Source organism: Mastacembelus armatus, chromosome 14, assembly GCF_900324485.2.
Source record: "Mastacembelus armatus chromosome 14, fMasArm1.2, whole genome shotgun sequence".
Classification (NCBI taxonomy): domain Eukaryota; kingdom Metazoa; phylum Chordata; class Actinopteri; order Synbranchiformes; family Mastacembelidae; genus Mastacembelus; species Mastacembelus armatus.
Genome location: NC_046646.1, coordinates 13,122,717 through 13,142,574, shown reverse-complemented (window position 1 = coordinate 13,142,574; position 19,858 = coordinate 13,122,717). Strand labels below are relative to the sequence as shown.

General features: G+C 39.9%; 1 protein-coding gene across 3 annotated transcripts in view; it reads left to right on the top strand.

Moving 5' to 3' along the window:
- Window positions 1-19,403, top strand: part of ppm1e (protein phosphatase, Mg2+/Mn2+ dependent, 1E) — a 35,222-nt gene extending 15,819 nt beyond the window's left edge. For all 3 annotated transcript variants that reach the window (XM_026328576.2, XM_026328575.2, XM_026328577.2), the window contains exons 3-8: window positions 6,651-6,772; window positions 9,895-10,094; window positions 10,290-10,478; window positions 10,770-10,913; window positions 11,411-11,504; window positions 11,637-19,403. In XM_026328576.2, the coding sequence (XP_026184361.1) occupies window positions 6,651-6,772; window positions 9,895-10,094; window positions 10,290-10,478; window positions 10,770-10,913; window positions 11,411-11,504; window positions 11,637-12,574 (1,687 nt within the window). In that variant the 3' untranslated portion in view covers window positions 12,575-19,403. The remainder of the gene's footprint in view (window positions 1-6,650; window positions 6,773-9,894; window positions 10,095-10,289; window positions 10,479-10,769; window positions 10,914-11,410; window positions 11,505-11,636) is intronic.
- The last annotated feature ends 455 nt before the right edge of the window (window positions 19,404-19,858 follow it).

The following is a 19,858-nucleotide window of genomic DNA, read 5'->3' as shown; positions in this document are numbered from 1 at the left end:
CAGCCTGTCAGAGCTCCCTGCATGATTGTAGCTAAACAGAGCCGCCGCAGAGACCACAAGAGAGAACAAAAGTAACACCAGACTGTGGTAGGGACGACAGGAAACGGCAGTAATCACCTCTAACTCAACCATACCACTATATTTCAACTCCAGATTTATCAAGTTAACGCTGTAGTCGGGGCAAAGTTTAAGCCGAGGTCCACCAGCAGGGCTGGGGGTAGCAGAACTGAAAATTTAGATTAAGCAAGGGAAAGACAACATCACCAATCAACAAATGCTTTTCTGACAGCATCAATCCAAAGTGAGCTCAGCTGTTACATAGGACTGCAATAGATTTACAGGTGTATCTGAGTGTCAGTAGCCAGAGGTATGAGCTTCTAATACAATTATGAAAAGGATTCAAACTGACAATCTAGGGATATTAAAATATAATATTCAGCATGTTAATCTTTCCTAGGAATTTTTGACTATGGTGCTTCTGTTGATTTGCATGATGTACCCTGTATCCAAATGCATTTCCGGTGCATCATGTGTTTCCAACCATTAATAAACCAAAGGTGCACCAGTCCCGTGTCAAAGTCTGAACCCCCTTCCTTTAGTTTAGTTTCTCTCACATTAGAATTGTGTGAGGTGGTACAGACACAACTGGTCTTCCCAGCATTCCCTGGTCCTGGTCCCACAACTTTACTGCACTTACCACAAAATATTCTCTATACTACTGTGTTTTTCCATTTACTTTCAGTCTTTGCTAGTCATTACAAACATTGAGAGAGGGAGTGCGCTATCCATGGTCCTGAACCAACACAAAGATAGTCTGCCTAGATTTATGACTGAGAGAATCATTCATTTTTGCTTTTATGACTTTTGAAAGAAAAACAAATACAAAATAGGATTTGAATAATCCTATGTCTCTATTTTTAGTGCCTATATGAGCTGTGGTATATTGTTCGTTATTGGGCATCCCGAGGGCCTTTAACCAGGAATTGAAACAACAAATCCAGCAGCTACTTTGAATACTGCTTCCTTCTGATGTCTGCTACTCAGACCCCAAATGTAGTCAGGACACCTCAGCTCCCCTTTCCAAAGTAGCAGTGAATTCTCAAAAATCAACAAATAATATACTGTGTTATCAAAGTTAAGAAAACATTTTGTAGGTTTTCAAATATTTAATATTGAACATCACACACACTATAGGTACGTAAAGCTGTTTTTACACACACAGTGTTTAAACCAATGCTTTGCCTTTTATAAGGTGTTTAAAAGAGGTCACCAGTCATGTGCAGCGTACAGGGACGAACACACAAAATATTCCATCCAAAGCAGTGGCCTTGTAATGATTATTACCTCAGCAAAGCAGTTATTACTCAGTTTTTGTTGAGACTGTCACAGAGGACTTTTTATCTAAATAGTGGGATCTCTTGTGGTACCGTTGTTCTGGATTGCTGTGTACGTGGGTGTCTGTGTGTCTTCACCATATGCGTTTCCATGTATGCCATGTGTCACACTGAAAACTGGCATACATTTAAATTTAAATTTAGAAGTAGGCAGAAGAAAAAACACAGAGCACAGTGTAAAATAAAGGAAAACAGCATTTAGACATTAAATGCCGTATGAAAGAAACATCACTACTGCTTCACTATAAAATGATAATGATTACGACGACCAGTCAAACCAGTTGAACCAGTGCTGATAATGTGTCTAGTCAGTCGTGTTGCTGCAGTGTGATGGTGTGAACTGAGATTAAGCTCATCTTTAATCCTCCTCCGCTCTACATGACCTCACTGTGATGCATATGGCACCAGGAGCTGTCATTGGTGCGCCATGAGTTCTCCAGTGTGACCTACAGCCAATCAGAGCTCTTTAGCTCAACATCCTCCCCCACCGGGCAGCCAGGGGTGGAACGAGTGAGGAGAGGAAAGAGACAGGGGATAATGTAGTGGGTTTCTATGAATGGAAACATGGAGGAGAGGACACCGGTGATGAACAAACCCAAATACTGACATTGGGACCCTCCCCCATCTTCTTTCCTCTCCCTACATTTATTTCCTCTTTCATCTACTACACACTCTCATTTGTTCTATGTTATTTTTTTAATAGTATATAATGTAGTAAACTGTGGTGGAACGTAAATAGATTTCATCAAGTACTGCACTTTAGTACTCTATTTGTGCTTCATTATTTCCATTTTAAGAAATATTTAAAAGGGAAATACTGAACATTCTCCACTACATTTAAGTGACAGATGCAATTCCTATATTTCATAATAAAATCTGAATTGAAAAAAAACTTAAATAGTAAAACATAAGATTAACATAATTAAATTTACATTATGGCAAATCAAACAATAGAATAAAAACTTCAATGCCTTGCAAGATATGAATAGATTTGATTAATAAAATGCAGTGGAGTGGAGACACAACCAATCTGCAGCGGATCATGTTTTCTAGGACTTTGCTCCAGTTATATGAAGCGTAAAACTGAATGCTGCTTCTCTGTTTACTTTTGACTCTGAGCAGTAACAAGACCTGTCCCAGATGGTCTCAGAGGTCTAGACGGTTCGTAACATGGAAGGAGATCACAAAACAATTTTAGCACTAAACCCGGAGGATATGTTATAAATGTTAAATAAAATCAATGTAAAAGAAAGTCCCACATACCCATACTCTATGAATACTGAAATACAATCTGTTCAAACTGGCTGAAGAGCGAGATCCCCTCCTATGGGAGTCCAGTGTGGGGACAAAATCCAGTCCTCGATCTATGTTACTGTTAATATGCGATCCTTCGCAGTTTTGAATATGATACACACATTGTTTTATATAACTAACAAGACATTTATGACGGTTCTAAGATAAAACTTAAACTTGTTGAGTCTAATACTGGTTAAAAAACCAACAGTAATATAATAAAAGGTCTGTGCATCTGCTACATTTTTAACCTAGTGGTCTCTTTGTCAAGGAGTTTTTATGACCTGATGTTGCACCAGAATAAGAGGTCTCTAAGGTGATGATTAAATTGATGCATTTACTTTCCAGTCAGATTTGTTACATAACGTGTTTTGACAGAGTTGTTACATCCTTTAAAAAGAAGAACAAGATATTTCATCAACACAGCGATGACATTTTCAAGGAGAGGTTTACCCAGGAGGTTATTATGGTTACTGTTTTATGGGGGCATGCTTTAACGACTCTGTTCCTGATGTTCCTATAGCCCTTGACCCAGTTTGAGAACAAAATCAAGGACCTGAGTTTCTAAGGAATAAGAGGAGTTACAACACATATTTCTGCTCCAGATAACCCTAGATATGATTATGCATGATGACAAAAAACAATCAGTGGATTTTGTTTTAAAAAAAACATTTAAAGAACCTGTTTCTAACAAGAATAAGCCCAATATACTAATATTAGTCATTTAGACCATCCCTACTTTCTAATTACAGATATTTCACATTTTAAAATAATAAACAGCAGATATTCAACCAACTACATCACACACAAAAGAAAGTGCACTTAAATAAATCAGAAAAAAAAACTTAACTAGCACCCGTGGATCTGGGGCCCACTTTACAAAAGTGGTTTGTGAGCACTGCTTGCATGCAGATCATAAAAGGTGGCAGTGTTTTATTTGCATATTAATACAAGTCAATTGGGATCTTACTGCACATCACTGACTTACTACTATTGAAATATGAATAGATGAGACCTGCTATAACATCGAGATAATACATCACAAATTGATATATTCAGTCCACTGTCAGAATGGAAGTGAGTAATTTTAACTATTTCTGAGGGATGATCATCAGTGAAGTTATTTGCAGTGTCTGTTGCCATGGAGAGAGGATTATTCCCTGTTGTTTCAGCTTTTACTTTAAACATTTTCCAACACTGCAACATATTGACAGAGGGTCAAATTATAACTACTACTAACATTTATACACCAAATACAATAGGAAAAACAGATGTAACACATAAAAACAAGAACACATTGATCAACCTTTTATTTGGAAATCATAAATAATCCAGGTTTGTAATTTCAGAAAGTAATTAAAGCCTTTGGATGAAAATTTAAATATGTTCACATAGCTGTCTCAGTTAAAAGGTGTAGAGCTAAAATCACTGAAGATGTTGAAGCTGCCTACAGTTCGCTTGAGTTTTACATGATTAAATGTATTTCTTTTGACAGGAGAGCTGCAGAGGCAGTTTCACACTTAATATGCAGTGTTTAATTGAAGAATAGGCCCCTTTGTTGCACTCAGCCAACTCCAGATCATTTATTTAGGTAAATTAAATGCTATGCCATTACTGATTCTCTTGTGCAGCATCAAATTATCTAGCATGTTTTTAGTGGGTAAATCTTACAATAGACTAACAATAATAATAATAATAAGTCTACAATAGAGCTGGTATAATGGGGGAGTTTTGAGCGAGCAGAATGTCAATGTCATAAACAGGAAAAGCTTTTAGGGAAAACTCATTACTTCTGCGTAAAGTTTGCACTTTGTTCATGTGTCAAGAATAAAAAAATTGATTGACTGCAAATTATCAGCTCAGATGATTTGTCCAGAACAGTCCTGAATAAATAATTACATGCTTCTTTAAATTATACTTCTTTACAGAGCTGAAGCAAGCTGTGTCTCTCACTCCTTAATTAAGATGCTAACATCAGTTCAGGTTTATTTTCAACTTAATTTGAGTGTGTTCAAGAGCATCCAGAAGTCGGGTTACCATGGCTACCTCCATCTGGAGGTGGCCTAGTTATGTTAGTGACTCATTACTGCGTGCCTTTAGTCCTTCAAACGACCCCCTCTTCCTCCTTCTCCACCTCCTCCCTAACTCTCCTTAACCTTTTAGAGACACACCTTCTCCAGCAGAGACGCACACACAACTCTGTCAAGATGTAGTGATATACAGGACGATTACCAGAGCAACATGAGGCACCCTGTCCTGGTTTTGATCTAGGCGAGTCAGTGAAGAGGACAGGCTCTTACAAGGTCCCGTGAGGTCCAAATGAATCAAAAACTGCACTTGACTCAACACTGAAGGCCTCTTTAGAGTAGTTTTTTCTGAGGTGACGCCGAACCTTCAGCATATGGAGTTGGCTACTGCTGACCATCTACCAGCCTGTACTTGGCAGTGCTCTGTTCTTCATGATGATGCTTGGAGGTCAGCAGTCCCAACAAGCTGTTATGGATGTATTGCTAGGTGATCAGGTTGGAACTGGATAATGTGGAGGCAGTGGCAGAGAAGAGGATGGGGGACAAACTCAAAGCCATGGCCTTTGAGCACCAGAACCTAATCATGTCATCCTTGGGTCCAAGTGAACATTTGTGTCAAATTTGAAGAAATCCCCTTAAGGCATTTCTGAGATATCACATTGACGAAAATGGATGGACGGATGGACAACCTGAAAGCAAATTGCCTCAGCCTCTGTCTCTGTCGCCAGCACAGAGACATAAAAACAGATTTGCTGATATTTATTTTTAGCCCTGCTGGCAGACTGGCTGTAGAGGTGGCGATGGCGGATGTTTGGTTGGTGGGTCCAGACTGAAACAGGTCAATAAGTATTGGACTGGACTGCCAGGAAATAACAGACAGGTAGATAGATAGACTACTTTGTTAATCCCCAAGGGGAAAGTCTGGTGTTACAGTAGCAGAAGAAAAAAATAAAAACAAAGAAAACAAACAAACATATAGCTACCATGTACATTAGTGCAAAACAGCCCAATAAATCTTAAATAACTGTACAGAAGGGTGCAATAAGTTTTGATGTTAAAAGTTAAGGGTAATGTATATTATGTACTTTCTAAGGGAAGGAGCTCCCCCACCTGACTTCTTGAACTGATTGTTCAGTTTGCTGGTGTCTGGCTCTGATGCTGCTGGCCTCACAGACAGCAGCAAAGAAAATTACACTGTCCACAACAGACTGATAAAAGATCTTCAACATCTTGCTGTACACATTAAAGGACATGAGCGTTTTCAGGAAGTAGAGTCACCTCTGTCTCTTGCTGTAGACTGTGTTGCATCTCCAGTCCAGTCTGTTGTCATGGTGAACTCCCAGGTACCTGTAGCTCTCTACCACCTCCACCTCTGCACATATTGTACATTTATCCAAGACATCCAGACGATAAAGCTTACTGAGATGGATTGCCAAGAAATTTGGCACACATGTTCAGGTCTCCCTCTGTAAGAACTGTAATAACATTTTATATTTCATCGCATTTCACTTACTGCCATCAAACATTTAATTTGTGTATATATATAAATCTGGATAGGACATTTTACATTTAAAAATTTAAAACATATAACTGACATGTTTGTGCAGTAATTTCTCATTACTACAGTATCAGCAGACACAATACTGATACTAATATATGTAATGTGTTAAAATCACCCAGTAAAATTTGCAAAGTTAAACGTCTGTTAAGGTTCTAAAAGTAGCAAAACCATCAGTTTGGTGTTTGTTCCATCCATGATGTTGATACTGTGAACTGACTCTTTCTTTATATACGCATATATTTTCAATTAAACCCACACCATCAATCAAATATACTGGTCAAATAATAAAAGACAATGTTCATCTCCTCTGTGTATTGTTAAACATGATTTTAATTCCTGAGCCATTCATAACTGTGTCGTCTCTCCTCACCACAGTAACTGCCCTTGCTCCCTGGCTGCAGCCCTAGCCAGAGCCACAGCCGATAGCATCCTGCAGACTGACCTCTCCATCCATCACCTCAATAAGACTGTAGAAGATGGAGCTGACCCATTACCACGTGAGTCCTCAGGGAGCCAATGGGACTCTTTCACACACACGAATATACAGAGGCACAGACAAATTAGGTCCCTCTCTCACTTCATCCCACACACATACATGTGTGGCATGTAATCACCAGGGCTTTGTCCCAGTTCTCCCCCGCAAAGCTGCATTAAGTGGTATTTGACCGCTAGAGGGCAGAAAGTAAACCCCTAAGCATACAAGTCAGGATATACTACATCCACCATGAGAAAATTAGACTTTTATTAAAAGGGTCATCAGGCTTCATCTACTTATATATTTATAATGGGGGTCTGACATAAGAGCTTGTGTTAATATAAAATTGAAATACCAAACATATTTAAATTGGTAAAGACTGGCTACTCAGCTAATGTTTACTCTACAACGTTTTTTCTAGACAATACATTATGCAAAGATACATAATTTATATTCAGTAGCTTAGATCCATAATTTAACAAACTTATCAAATAGTTATGTGTAATCTGGAGGTCACTCATTAGTGATACATTTTATTTTAAGTTCAGTCCTATATTCATCCCCAATCCAACATGCTGGATATACCAACAATGGCACCAAATGTGTATTACTCCACTGCTGAAATTAGTCCCCACCAAATGCTGTATTTACTCCTGTTTGAATATTGTTTGCCTAAAACTACCATGGCCAGCTGCTGAGCCTTATTTTTAACAAATGACACTATGTATTTGAAAACTCTAAATATTTATGTCTGCAGTGGGAACCAATGGGCTTTGGGCTGAGTGCCACAGACAAGGACAGGAAATCCGAAAGAGTTAGGCAGACAAATACATTGTTGGATTTGGTCTTTTGATAGGATTTGTTTATAATAACAAAGCTACAGATGTTTGGCAGCATTATCCTTCAAGATTGGTCAAATGCAGGGGGTATACATCTTCCCACAAGAAAAAACAACCCTAATTATGTTAGTATACATAAAAATATTCACAAATCCATACACCTGAAGGTTTACAAACCTCTAGAGATCATCAGCAGCTTTAAGAGTTGAGTGAAAACTATGTAAATATAGAGGCTGAATGTGTGAAATGCCATTTTTTCAGTCAAATCAAATATTTTATTGTTTTTTTCACCAGTACACCATACTTTATCCACCATTTTACCAAGATCTTTAGCTAGTTATGCAACATGTTTGACTTTTGATGGACTTGCACTCGCTATTACACACTATTTTGCACCCCGTGTGCTTTCTCAGAGTTAGAAAGTCTTGTGTTGTATAACAAATCCTGATCCTGTTTGATTTCGCCTCACTGCACTCTACTGCTTTTTTTTTTTTCATCTCTTTGCAAGGTGTTATGGGTAGCCTTTGATGGCAGATGCAGTGCTGAAACACTGATTTGGACCAAGAGAAGGGAGTCAGTTTACTGAAGTTTAGTAGAGGGACAGTATTTTATGTGTACTTTCAGAAGGTGGTAGGGTGAGGGTGAAGGGAGAAAATGGGACACTCTCCATATTTGGAGGAGCAGAGTGACAGTGAAGACAATGGCAAAGGCAGGATATTATACCTGCAGCTAACATTAGTAGGTCAAGCCCATGTACTCACAGCCTGTGTCTTGGTTATCACAGAGCACTGAGGCCTTGATGCCACCTCAGGGCTTGCCTCTGTTCCACTAACTTCTGTAACTCAGTGCAATCTCTCAGTGGGGGTTTCTTTCATTTGCCTTTCTGAAAAAGTAAAACAGGTCCCAGGGAATTTATCTACAAGGACATAATCTCCATTGGGGATGGGGACTTTTCACAATTCGATTTTTGACACAGCAGAAAAAAGTAATTTAAACTTTTACAGTTTTACTGTTAAACTGCTGGCACACTTATCTGAGTTGCCTTAAATCATTATAGCTCACAGTCATAGCCCATGTATTTTTTTTTTTTTTTGATATATAATTGTTCTGCTTTTGATGGAATAAACTTGTATTAAATTACTATGCCCAGCTAAACATTGAACAACATGTGAACCTACCTGCAAATGTCTCTCCTGTCTGTTGCTGTGACGCTGCTGTGACGCTGCTGTGCTCCGTACTCTTCAAAATCACTGCTGTCTGTCCGTGACATGTGTAGTAGCTAACAGTTAGCTAACAACGAAAAACGTGTTTATTTTGTGTCTTCTCTACTTTTTAACACCCGAGACTCCAAGGGTCTGTTCCATAAAGCGAGTTTAACAAACTCTGAAGCTAATCCTTAACTCTGAGTTGACTAACACTGCGGTGGGAACTCAATTTCCAGATCAGCGGATCAGTCAGTTCAATCAACTCCGAGTGCTTGAATAAAAAAAAGTCCCCACAAATGGAGCACCGATACCACGATTCACCATGGCAACGGCTAGATAAAGCTTCACCATGGTAACCGTAAATGAAGGGCAGCCCGCCATTTTCATCCAGAAATATTAAACAGCAGCAGTGAAAGAAAAGAGTGAAGTTAAGGCTGTTAGACTATATTTTATTCAGTTTATCCACTCATTAATCATTTAGAAGACTTAATGGATGATGAAGTGCTGCATACTGTTTGTTACATAAATTTTTTAGAAAGCTGCTACTTGATAAGGAAGATGAACTCAAACAAATAAGAAGTTTATTTATAGACAGAGGACTGAAAACTTAGTTTTACTCAGTAAATTTCAGTTTAAAAATAAGCTAAGTTATAAGTCAGTGAATTTTTTTAGAAGTCTCAAAAAGGAGCATTTCTTTTCTATTAATAACATGACACTACAAAAAGGGATGACTAAATATGATCTCATCTAGACACTAGGCTTAACCTGCAACAGTGAATCGTTGGTTACTGGACTTTTGCCCCAGTGCTTTTGCAACTCAGGCAGACTACAAGTATATGGAGCAAGTTACAAAGTTTTCAAGACCACCTTTGAGGCCTAGATATATTTATGATGTTACTTTGAACCTACAAACTAAACTTCAAATTGAAAGCTAACTAGCTGGCTGGCAGGGATGTGACACTGTTCAGCTGACACTGGAGACCACAGTAAATAAATACATAAGCATATCAAAATAGTTGAGTTAATGCCAGGCCTTAGCATATATGCAATAAAAAGGCCTGTAAAGCAACTGATTCTTTGTGTGTGTGTGTGTGTGTTAGAGATGGAGTCTGTGAAGCTGGCCCGACTGGTGTTTAATAGTCTCTTTGAGATGTGTTGCCTCTGGATGAAGGAGCTGCCCTTCCGCCGCCGCCCACAACCATACTATGAAACCTCCATCCACGCCATCAAGAACATGAGGCGTAAGATGGAGGACAAGCATGTTATCATCCCTGACTTCAATACACTCTTCAACATTCAGGTAGACACAGCTTTCCCACTTCATAATTCACTTAGTTTACTTCCACAAAATACAGTTGTTTAATTTATTTGTTGAAATTGTATAGCATTTTTAATATTGTCACTGCAGGGTGGTTCAGCAGTCAGCTGTCAAATCACAGATTTAAGAGCTTCCTACAGCACAGGAACCTCCTCACTAACTGGTAATGTCTCTCAGGATCAGGAAGAACAGGCTTTCTTTGCTGTGTTTGATGGTCATGGCGGTGTGGATGCTGCCATCTATGCTGCGAACCACCTCCATGTAAATTTAGTTCATCAGGAGTCCTTCAGCCAGGACCCCGGCGAGGCGCTCTGCAAAGCCTTCAAACTCACAGATGAACGCTTTGTGAAGAAGGCCTCACGCGAGGTAAACACATCAACACAGAGCCAAACCCTTTATAAAATCAAGTAATATCCCTTTACCTTTCTTGGTGTATGCACATATTAACAACCAGTTTCCACATTATTAAGGCTTGAGTTTCTAATTTGATGACTTGTATCGTCAAATAAATCTTGTCAAGACAGGTTTTCTGCCTGTTTTTAGTAAATGGATGACCCTGAACCAGAAAAGCAGGGGTATGTTCTTGTTTAAAGTAGTGGGGATCCAGCTTCTGCTTGATGTGAACTGATTACTGTAATGTGTGTCTGTGTTTGGCAGAACCTGCGTTGTGGTACAACAGGAGTTGTGACTTTCTTGCGGGGCAGAACGTTGTACGTGGCCTGGCTGGGAGATTCCCAGGTCATTCTGGTCAGAAGAGGACAGGTGGTAGAGCTGATGAAACCACATAAACCAGACAGAGAGGTAGGATATTTACACATGCATGCACATGTTCACACAGTACAAGTCACAAATCAGTTATTACTGTATGCATAAATGATTGACATGAAAAACTATAGATGGAATAGGTGAATCTCATTCAATTTTAACATGAATGCCAAAATTATTAACACTTTCATTATAACACTTTCGATTTTCTAACACTTCCCTAAAGCAAGCAAGGAACGAAATAGCACACCAAACTTCATTATATTGTTCCAGCATATTTCCTATGATTTATATAGTGTTCACTGTACAACCTGAGTCAGAATGCTTCAGCATTACATATCTACCCTAAAACACAGCTTTTATTAATGTATTGTAAGAGTGTGATTGGGTGGATCACTTTAGGTGCACAAAAAGGGAGGTGATGCACTATTCAAAGTTCTTCGCTGTAGGAAATGGCAGGGTTAGACAGTTTTGTACCATGTGACACTCAGCTCAGTGGTCTTCCACTAAAGCTGTGCTTCTTGTTTCTACAGGATGAGAAGCAGAGGATCGAGGCTCTGGGAGGCTGTGTGATCTGGTTTGGCACATGGAGGGTTAATGGCAGTTTGTCTGTATCCAGATCAATAGGTAACTATTACTACAGTCAGATCATTCCACTCAGATCAACTGAGAAATATAATCTTCTGCTCTCATAAACATTCTACCCGAGCTCTTTCTAAGAGTACGGTGAGGCCCTAACAGACTAACCTGATTTGACAGGGGACTCGGAACACAAGCCCTACATCTGTGGCGATGCAGACCATAATATCTTCCCACTGGATGGTTCAGAAGACTACCTGATTCTGGCCTGTGATGGCTTCTGGGACACAGTGAGTCCAGATGAGGCAGTGAGGGTGGTCAGCGACCACCTCCAGGAGAATGCTGGAGACACCACCATGGTAGCACACAAGCTGGTAGCCTCAGCCCGTGATGCGGGCTCTAGTGATAACATCACTGTCATAGTGGTCTTCTTGCGGGACCCTCGTTCCCCGCCACCAACCAGCACTGAGGACGAAGAGGAGGGTGTGGTGGAAGGAGAGGTGGAGGACGAGGAGGTAGCAGAGGTGGAGGAGGAAGAACAGGAAGAGGAGGAGGAGGAGGAAGATGAGGCAGTCAGGGTAGAGCGTGATGGTGGTGAGGGAGGCAGCACTGCGGACATTGGGGGAAAGGGTCGTGGGGGCTGGCCCCTGCAGCAGTGCTCGGCCCCAGCTGACCTAGGCTATGAAGACCGAACAGACTCGTTCACAGACAGAACTAGCCTCAGCCTGCTAGGACCATCGCTGGAGGGCCACATCTCCCTAACCCGGGGCCCACAGCAACCCTGCTCCAACTTTAGCACCGACCACCTCACAGCTTCGTACATCTACCGAGAAGACCGCCCACTGAGGCGCAGGTTCTGTATCCCTTTTCAAGAGCCCAGCATCTCTAGCTTCACGGACCCACTGTGGCCCCAGACAGCCATGCTGTTGGGCCAGGCAGTGAGGCAAAGGCGCAGGCTTGGTTATGGTAGTCGTCGATGGGGCCGGAGGTGGCCATGCAGATCCAGGGAGCTGCAAGGCCTGTTACCATCTGGCCACTTGCTGCCCTACATGCAGCGCAACGCTGTTCGAAAGCCTGGAGCGGCAGTGCCTCAGCTGCCCCATGATGCCACTATCTAAAGAGCTGACCCAAACCAAACCATCTTCTTCATTTATTCAGTCCTGCTCCTTGCCCCTCAGCTCACCCACCCACCTCTGCCTTCAACATGTCTTTCTCTGATAGTAGGTAGTTGTGGCTCCTGCAGTCGTTGTGATTATTGAATCTCTGTCAGAAGAGTGGTGCTCTCTGTCTTACGCCGAAATGTGTTCAAATGTAAGATGGCCCACTAAACACAAGCCCTGCTCCTTTATTCTGCAGGTAAAGCGCAAAACTGTTTTTTCTCCATCGTGACCAGTGATCAGGTGATATGAAGCCAGAGCTGGAAATGCTGGATAATACAATGTATTCAGACTGAATGTGAAATGAATCTTAGAGGCTGCACTGTTGCATATGAAGTCTAAGAAAAGATTAAAGGGGACAAGAGCTGACACACAATACTATAGGCTGTGCAAATTAAAGATTGGAAAATTAATCTTAATCTTGAATAAAAAATGTTCCTGTCTTGAGCTATGTGAATTAATTTCAAGAATAAGGATAGATAAGAAGGTTTAGAGACATAAATAAATAAATAAAAAGCCCAAAATCTGATTTTAAATGTAACTGCCTGTCAAGATTACTTTTCATATGGATAGTGAGCTGGCGTTTAGGACTTTATTGGAATGAAAACTCTTCTGTGCTAAGGGGTGCAAAGATTTGCTTACATTCAGTCTGAATGCTTGTTTAATTCCTGTGCTTGGTTGCTCTACACTCTTGGCAGTGTATTTAGACAGAAATTATGTTTTTGGGATGGGAAGAAAAAGTGTAGTAAGAACAATTTGTTGCTCCTGGGTACACACAAGGAACAAGTCTTCTCCAGACTGGTCCTACAAAGTTTAAACGACACTCTTGTCTAAAATATTGTCATAGCTGTACAATAACTGTAATATTTATTTTGACTGGAAATGAAGAGCCTCCCTCAATCCTTCAAAAACAGTCCAAGATCAAAAGCATAAAGAATAGTTTCATATACCATCACTTAAATGGCTCATCCACAATAAGAGAAAAGACCCTTGAAGCCATACCAGCAAAGTAAAAGAGGTTGACTGTGTGAACACTCAGCTTCATCATTTGTCTTTTGTCCCCCAGGTATAAAATCAGGGTTATGTGACACATAACCTTTTGTCTTGAGACAGCTATTGTCTGTCGATGATGTCAAGCGACCGAGCATTAGATTAAAATCTAATGTCCCAGCTTGCCTCTTTGTCCCCTCAGCAGTCCTTTAGTGGCAGATGAATACATTTCATAGATGAGGCCAGAACAATTATTGTTCCTGGTTTCTGGGACAGAAGGCACATGATTTTGTGCCCAGCCATAGTTTCTCTACAGATAAAAGCACTTAACACTGGATTATAAGAGATTAAGAGTCACTTACATGAATAAATGTTTGTGTAGTCCAGTTTAATAGATAGGAATATATTCCTGGGATAATGTTTTTGTTTAGGGGAGGGGAAGGGTGTTTAAAAGTATATTTTGTCATATTTGCTGTTGGGCCACATAATTATTACTAGTATTTTAAGTGTGTCTACTTTTAAACAGAACTCATGGAGCAGAAATATTTTCCAGCGGGCTTGGTGCACAACCATTTAATGTTGGGCCAGGATAGTTGAAAGCTGCAGAACATGTGCCTTACACATGTGTTACTAGTAATTACTAAATATTTTGACATTTTTGGGAATATGATTATTTGCTTGTTTACCAAGATTTAGATGAGAAGACTGATATCATTCTCATATCTATATAACTTGTAGCTAATTAGCTTAGCTTAGCATAAAGACTGGAAGCAGATGGGAGCAGCTAGCTTGTTTGTACTCCAAATCAATAAAATCTTCCCACAGGGGGAAACCACTTTGCGTGGGTCAGTCAAAAGTTGAAGAAAAAAATCAGCCAACAGTTTGTGTTTATCAAATCTCTCTTTTTGTATGGGTTAAATCAACAAGCTAAAATATTTGACCTTTTTGCTGTTAGCCAACTGCTTCCAGTCTTTATACTAAGCTAAGCATCTGCTGCCTATTTCTTATTGTTTAGCATACACACATAAGTGATATTACTCTTCTCATCAAGTACTGAATAAGTCAAGATCAAGTGAATAAATATATGTCCTAAAATGTCCTTTAAGATTTATTGTCCTTCCAATAACATGCAGAGAGGCTGATTAGTTTTGGGCCTCAGTAGCCTGAGGTAAGAAAGCAGAAGACATTTCTATCAGTAAATAAAGTTGTGGCATTAGCAGACACTCAGCAACATCACTACACAGAAAACATCAGACTCATCACCAGTTCCAAGAGAGCTCCCACTGTCAGAGTAATCCACTGAGGCTGGTGCTTATGGCCCCACAGCGCCTTTATAATTGAATCTTTATCCAATCTGATCTAGATGTGCCCCCTCTCTGCTGTCTAACACGCTGCTGACGGTGCTGCACTTGTTACCTGCACTATGTTAGCAACTCTTAGGAAACTCTTTTTGCAATCTGTCATAATACTGCACTGGCCTACAACAACCTGGCTAAGACATAAAAACATTGAGTTTAATAGAGCTAACACAAAATAACATCTATAAAGTACCTCTGTAATGCTAATTTATAATCATAATTCACAAACCACAGAATGTACACATCAAATAATAACCCACCTATATATATATATGACACTATAATATTAGCCATATAATCCCTTTCTGATAAGACTAATAGCACACTTTGCATTAAATGTGTAACTTTCTTTCAAATACACACTACAACTTTAATGTATGTAACTATATTTCATGACTGTAAATTAATTATACCACAAATTTCCTATGAAAACTACTACCAAGGTAAGCCCTGACTCATGACTGACTGTAATAACCTGAGTCATAACCATAACCATAATTTGAGTAATTGACCATAAAGCTCCACCCCCATAATTACTTTAGTTAACACCTGTCTAGTTTTCTGTTGTATGGCATTTAAGATGATTTACAATAATAGTACTATCTTTGGTAAATCAGACTAGGGGTGCTGAAGTTGCTAACATTGCACAAGCTATAGAGGCACCCAGGCCTGGTGCCTACACATTGGATAAATACTACACAGTCCTAAAGAGAGCTGTTTTTGAGCATAACCTGTAACCCCACTAACCTGCCACCAATCCCACTAGCTAATAATATACTCCTTGACTTTCAAAGTAATGCTACATTAGTGTTGACTACTCTATGTACACATTTAGCACATGCTAAAGCCTGCAGCAGATATGAAAGCAGACAAACACATAGGTAAATACTGTTCTTACACCTCCCTTTTCTGTTTATGGCTTTGGAAAGGATTAAAAAAAAGTTGCCAAGATGCCAAGTTGTGATTGGACAATCACTGTTTGGGGGTGGGGCTTAGTGAACAGTCATTCCCTAACATTGTGACTTAGCGATTCACCTTTCTCTGGTTAATGGAGTAAATTTCCCCATGTGATGATGCTAGTGACACCCAGGTTCTGTAAATCGTGCCTCCACTCTCCTGGCCCAGTCAGTGGCTGATGACACACCCAGCAGGTGTGATGTAAAAGAGGTGACTTATCTGACAACAGGTGCCATCCTTGATACAGAGGTCCATCACCTCCCCTTTCAGTCTTGGTGGTAGACTGGGACTCACCTCAGACTTTCCTGTAACCATCCTTTGGACTGAATAGTGAAAAGACTCAGTGGAGCAGAATGTACCTCAAGTCCCAGAAAGTCCTCAGAGACTCTGTAAAGTGGGTCAACATGAGGTGGTGTTTTCTTTTTTCTTTTTGGTTGGGTGGGGTGGGATTTTTCTCTCTTGGGGCATCTAGCTCTGAGGAATGTACTGCCGAGACACTCAGCTCAACTTTGTGGAACTATCTCTACAGTATTGTCTCTAGAATCACTGGTTGATGTTTGATGAAGATGAGTGAAGTACCAATACCAAGAAAAATCCCAGTCATTGCAACTACTCACTTGGGCATGGATGTGTGTGTATATTATGAGTACTAATTGTGAGTTGTGAGTGCTGGAGGCGTATACCTATATTAACTCTGTCTTGTAAATCAATAGTTTTAATCCATGCTCCACAAGGCCTAACCGATGGGTCAGATATTGACTTTAAACAGTCAGATGATGGACTCCAAATCTCACACCATCAGACTGAGGTGGAGGTGAGGATGTGATGTTTTTGAACAGCCTGAGGGGAATCTGTCTATAAACCCAGCCCCTGGCTTTCACTGGAGAGTTGTATTGTCCTGTTTTGGCCTAGCTGCTGTTTCATCCTGCTTTCCTACCATAACACAAATACAGATCTGGGGAAAAACATACAGAAAGATGTTAATTGTCAGCTTAAAATACAGTATCTCCAATATGCAGCTTTGATTATAAATTTTATCAGTGTCAGCCTTAAAAATAATCTTGCCAATCAAATTGTATTAGTAGTTTGTAGGTTTCCATTTAGATGAGTAGCACAGTGTTAATTACAGATGAGGAACACAAGTAAACTGAGTCGCTGTGGAGTGTGGGCCTCACTTTTAACCGTGTTGCAAATCTTGTAGATCACCGATTAGATCCCCACAGAGGGCAGTAAAGTCCAGAGAAGCAGAGATGCCACCGAGAATCAAAACTGTCTTGTTATAATGAAAAGGTTGCTCTTTAAAGTACAATGCTTATATCAGGACTCTTAACGCAATAGTTACAATATGACAACATTTCAACTAAAAAACGTCAGACCTTCAAGCCTCTGTGTTAAAGCTGTCTTCCAGTAATCCAATTAAAGGATAAAAATTGTCATGTAAACTCTTCACACATGCTCAGATGGATCTCTTTGATCCATATAAAATCTATGCTCAGTGTAAAGACATCAGCGATTGTTTGGTCAAACCCTGAAAACAACTTATGTTTGACAGCAGCATATTTTGTCATTTAGGCTGTAGGATTTGTTGCTGTGTATTAATTTCTTGGTACGTCTTTAGAGGGTAGTATTTTCTGAATAGGAGGGGGTTCATGATTCTGTAAACAAATAGTCGATGTTTGATGATGTCATGCATGATGACAGAACCCTGCTTTTACGTTCTATCTTCATAATGACAAAACCATGAAAACCCCAAAGTCCCAGTTAAAGTTATTTTATACAAAGAAGAAACAAAGTGGCACAATGATGCCAAGAAACTGATGTTTAGCAGATATAATGTGTATCATTGTGAGTATCTTAGCTTATGATGTTCGCATGCAAACATTTGCTAATTAGCACTAAGCGCAAGTTATAGCTGAGGCTGATGGGAATGTCTTAAGTTTTGCAAGTACTTTGGCAGAATCTAAGTAATGGACAGATGAAATTTTGACCTGATGATGGTTATAGATGACAACCAAAATCATTGCACAAATGTCTGCACAATTTAGTCTACTTAGAATAAATTAAGATACATTTTAATTTGGATCTGGGACTGGTTCTAGATAAAATATCAGGGTATCATCCTCTGAGGATCATGAATTTCCATAAATTCTATTGCAATCCATCCAATATTTGGCCTTTTCTCATTATAACAAGATCATTTTTGTTGCTGCAATGAAGACATTTCTCATGTGCTCTTTGTGACTGGTGGCAGATCTGGTCTGACATGGAAAGCTGCTCTGAACACAATACTCTTCTGTCCCCTGTGAGTCACTGTTCTTTCAGTTCACTCATGTTGTTTCACAGCAGGTCTTTAGGGTCGATATTAAAGCCCAGCGCTGTGCTTTCTGTCCTCTGAAGCGAGGGACATACTACAACAGTGCTCAGTGGCAAGGATATGTGATTCGTATTCACCAAAACCCTGTAAATTAGATGCATAATGTTACTCATCATATTGAAAATGGACAGGTTTGTGAACAATAAAACTGTTCACCATCATTCCTTGTGGTAAATTCTCCTAATCTTGAGAAACCCTCACTTCCTCCCTCGCTCACGCTCAGCTGCTTGCACTAAAGGCTCCTCTGAGTTGGATGTTTCCCTCCCCTGATAATGAAAGCAAGCAGAAGTTCAGCTCTGCTCTCCCATAATCTCTGTCTAACTATAGGGCCCTCCATGAATCTGCACTGTGTCTGTGTACACGAAAAAAGCTTTTTATTTTTCTCTGTAAGCAATAATGACGTTGCATTAAAAGGCTCTCTGAGGGTTTGTCTTCTGCTGAAGGATGCAATAAAATGTAGTTCTGTCAGCCATACTTGAAAGGTCACAGAGCATAAATGCTGAGATCCTGAAGTCAACTTTGCATTCATTTTTCCCCACAGACAATAGTATCGTGACTCATAATCTGCAGCCTGGTGTAAGGTTCACTTACCCCACTCTTGCACATTCTGCAGGAGGCCACCAGTCAGTCTGATCTGGCTTTCTTTTTTGGAAATATGACATTTCCATAAATAACACCACTAAGTATCTGACCAACTGTTTTAAACAATATGCACATTGAAGGAAAAATGAATGAGAAGCTTTCTTTTTTTAAAAAGGGGCAGTGAAAAGGAGGCAGGACATTTCAGTCGTATCTGCATTCCTCAGCAGACTGGACATCATGTACATTTGAAAAGGCTGCCTGGAGTTTCATGGACCTGTGCACTCTGTTCAAATGTATGCCATGCCAGTGGCTAATGTGGATGAGGGGGGATGTGATTGGTCCAGGCCAGTAGTGCTCACCTCCTTGTCCCCAATGCTTAAAGACAAACCCTATGATTGGCTCTTCTTCAACATAAAGGTTAGGTAACAAATAAACAAAATACAGTGAAACACATGTTGAGTACCTGTATTATCTGTGTTCTGTAGTATATTAAAATGTGTCTTGTAACTGGTGACTAATTATCATGTATATAAAGATTAGACCAACTCTCTGGCTGATGCCTTTTCTTTCCTGTTTGGTTTCTCTGCATCTCATGGGACGACTGCAGCTTTTTGTTGTCTTCCGACGTTACATCAACTTCATTTAATTACCCACAAAGGCTCGTCTAGCAACCTCTGAATAGGGTGGGGTGGGAGAACGTTTTAAAAGATGGGGTGGACATTTGTTAAATGACGTATAAATGCCTGGTTCCTGGCCATACAAAAGTGTTTATTCATTAACATTATTAATATTTGTAACTACAAGTTATGACATCACAGGTCCCTGAACTCACCACCTCACCTACACAGGAGGTAGAACATGCCTTTTTTACACATATTATGACCTTATAAAATACCACATAAAACCCCTTACAAAAAAAGCCTCATCTCTTATTTTTTTTCTCACAAATTTCAGATGTCTGAACTATCAGTTCTGCCACATTTT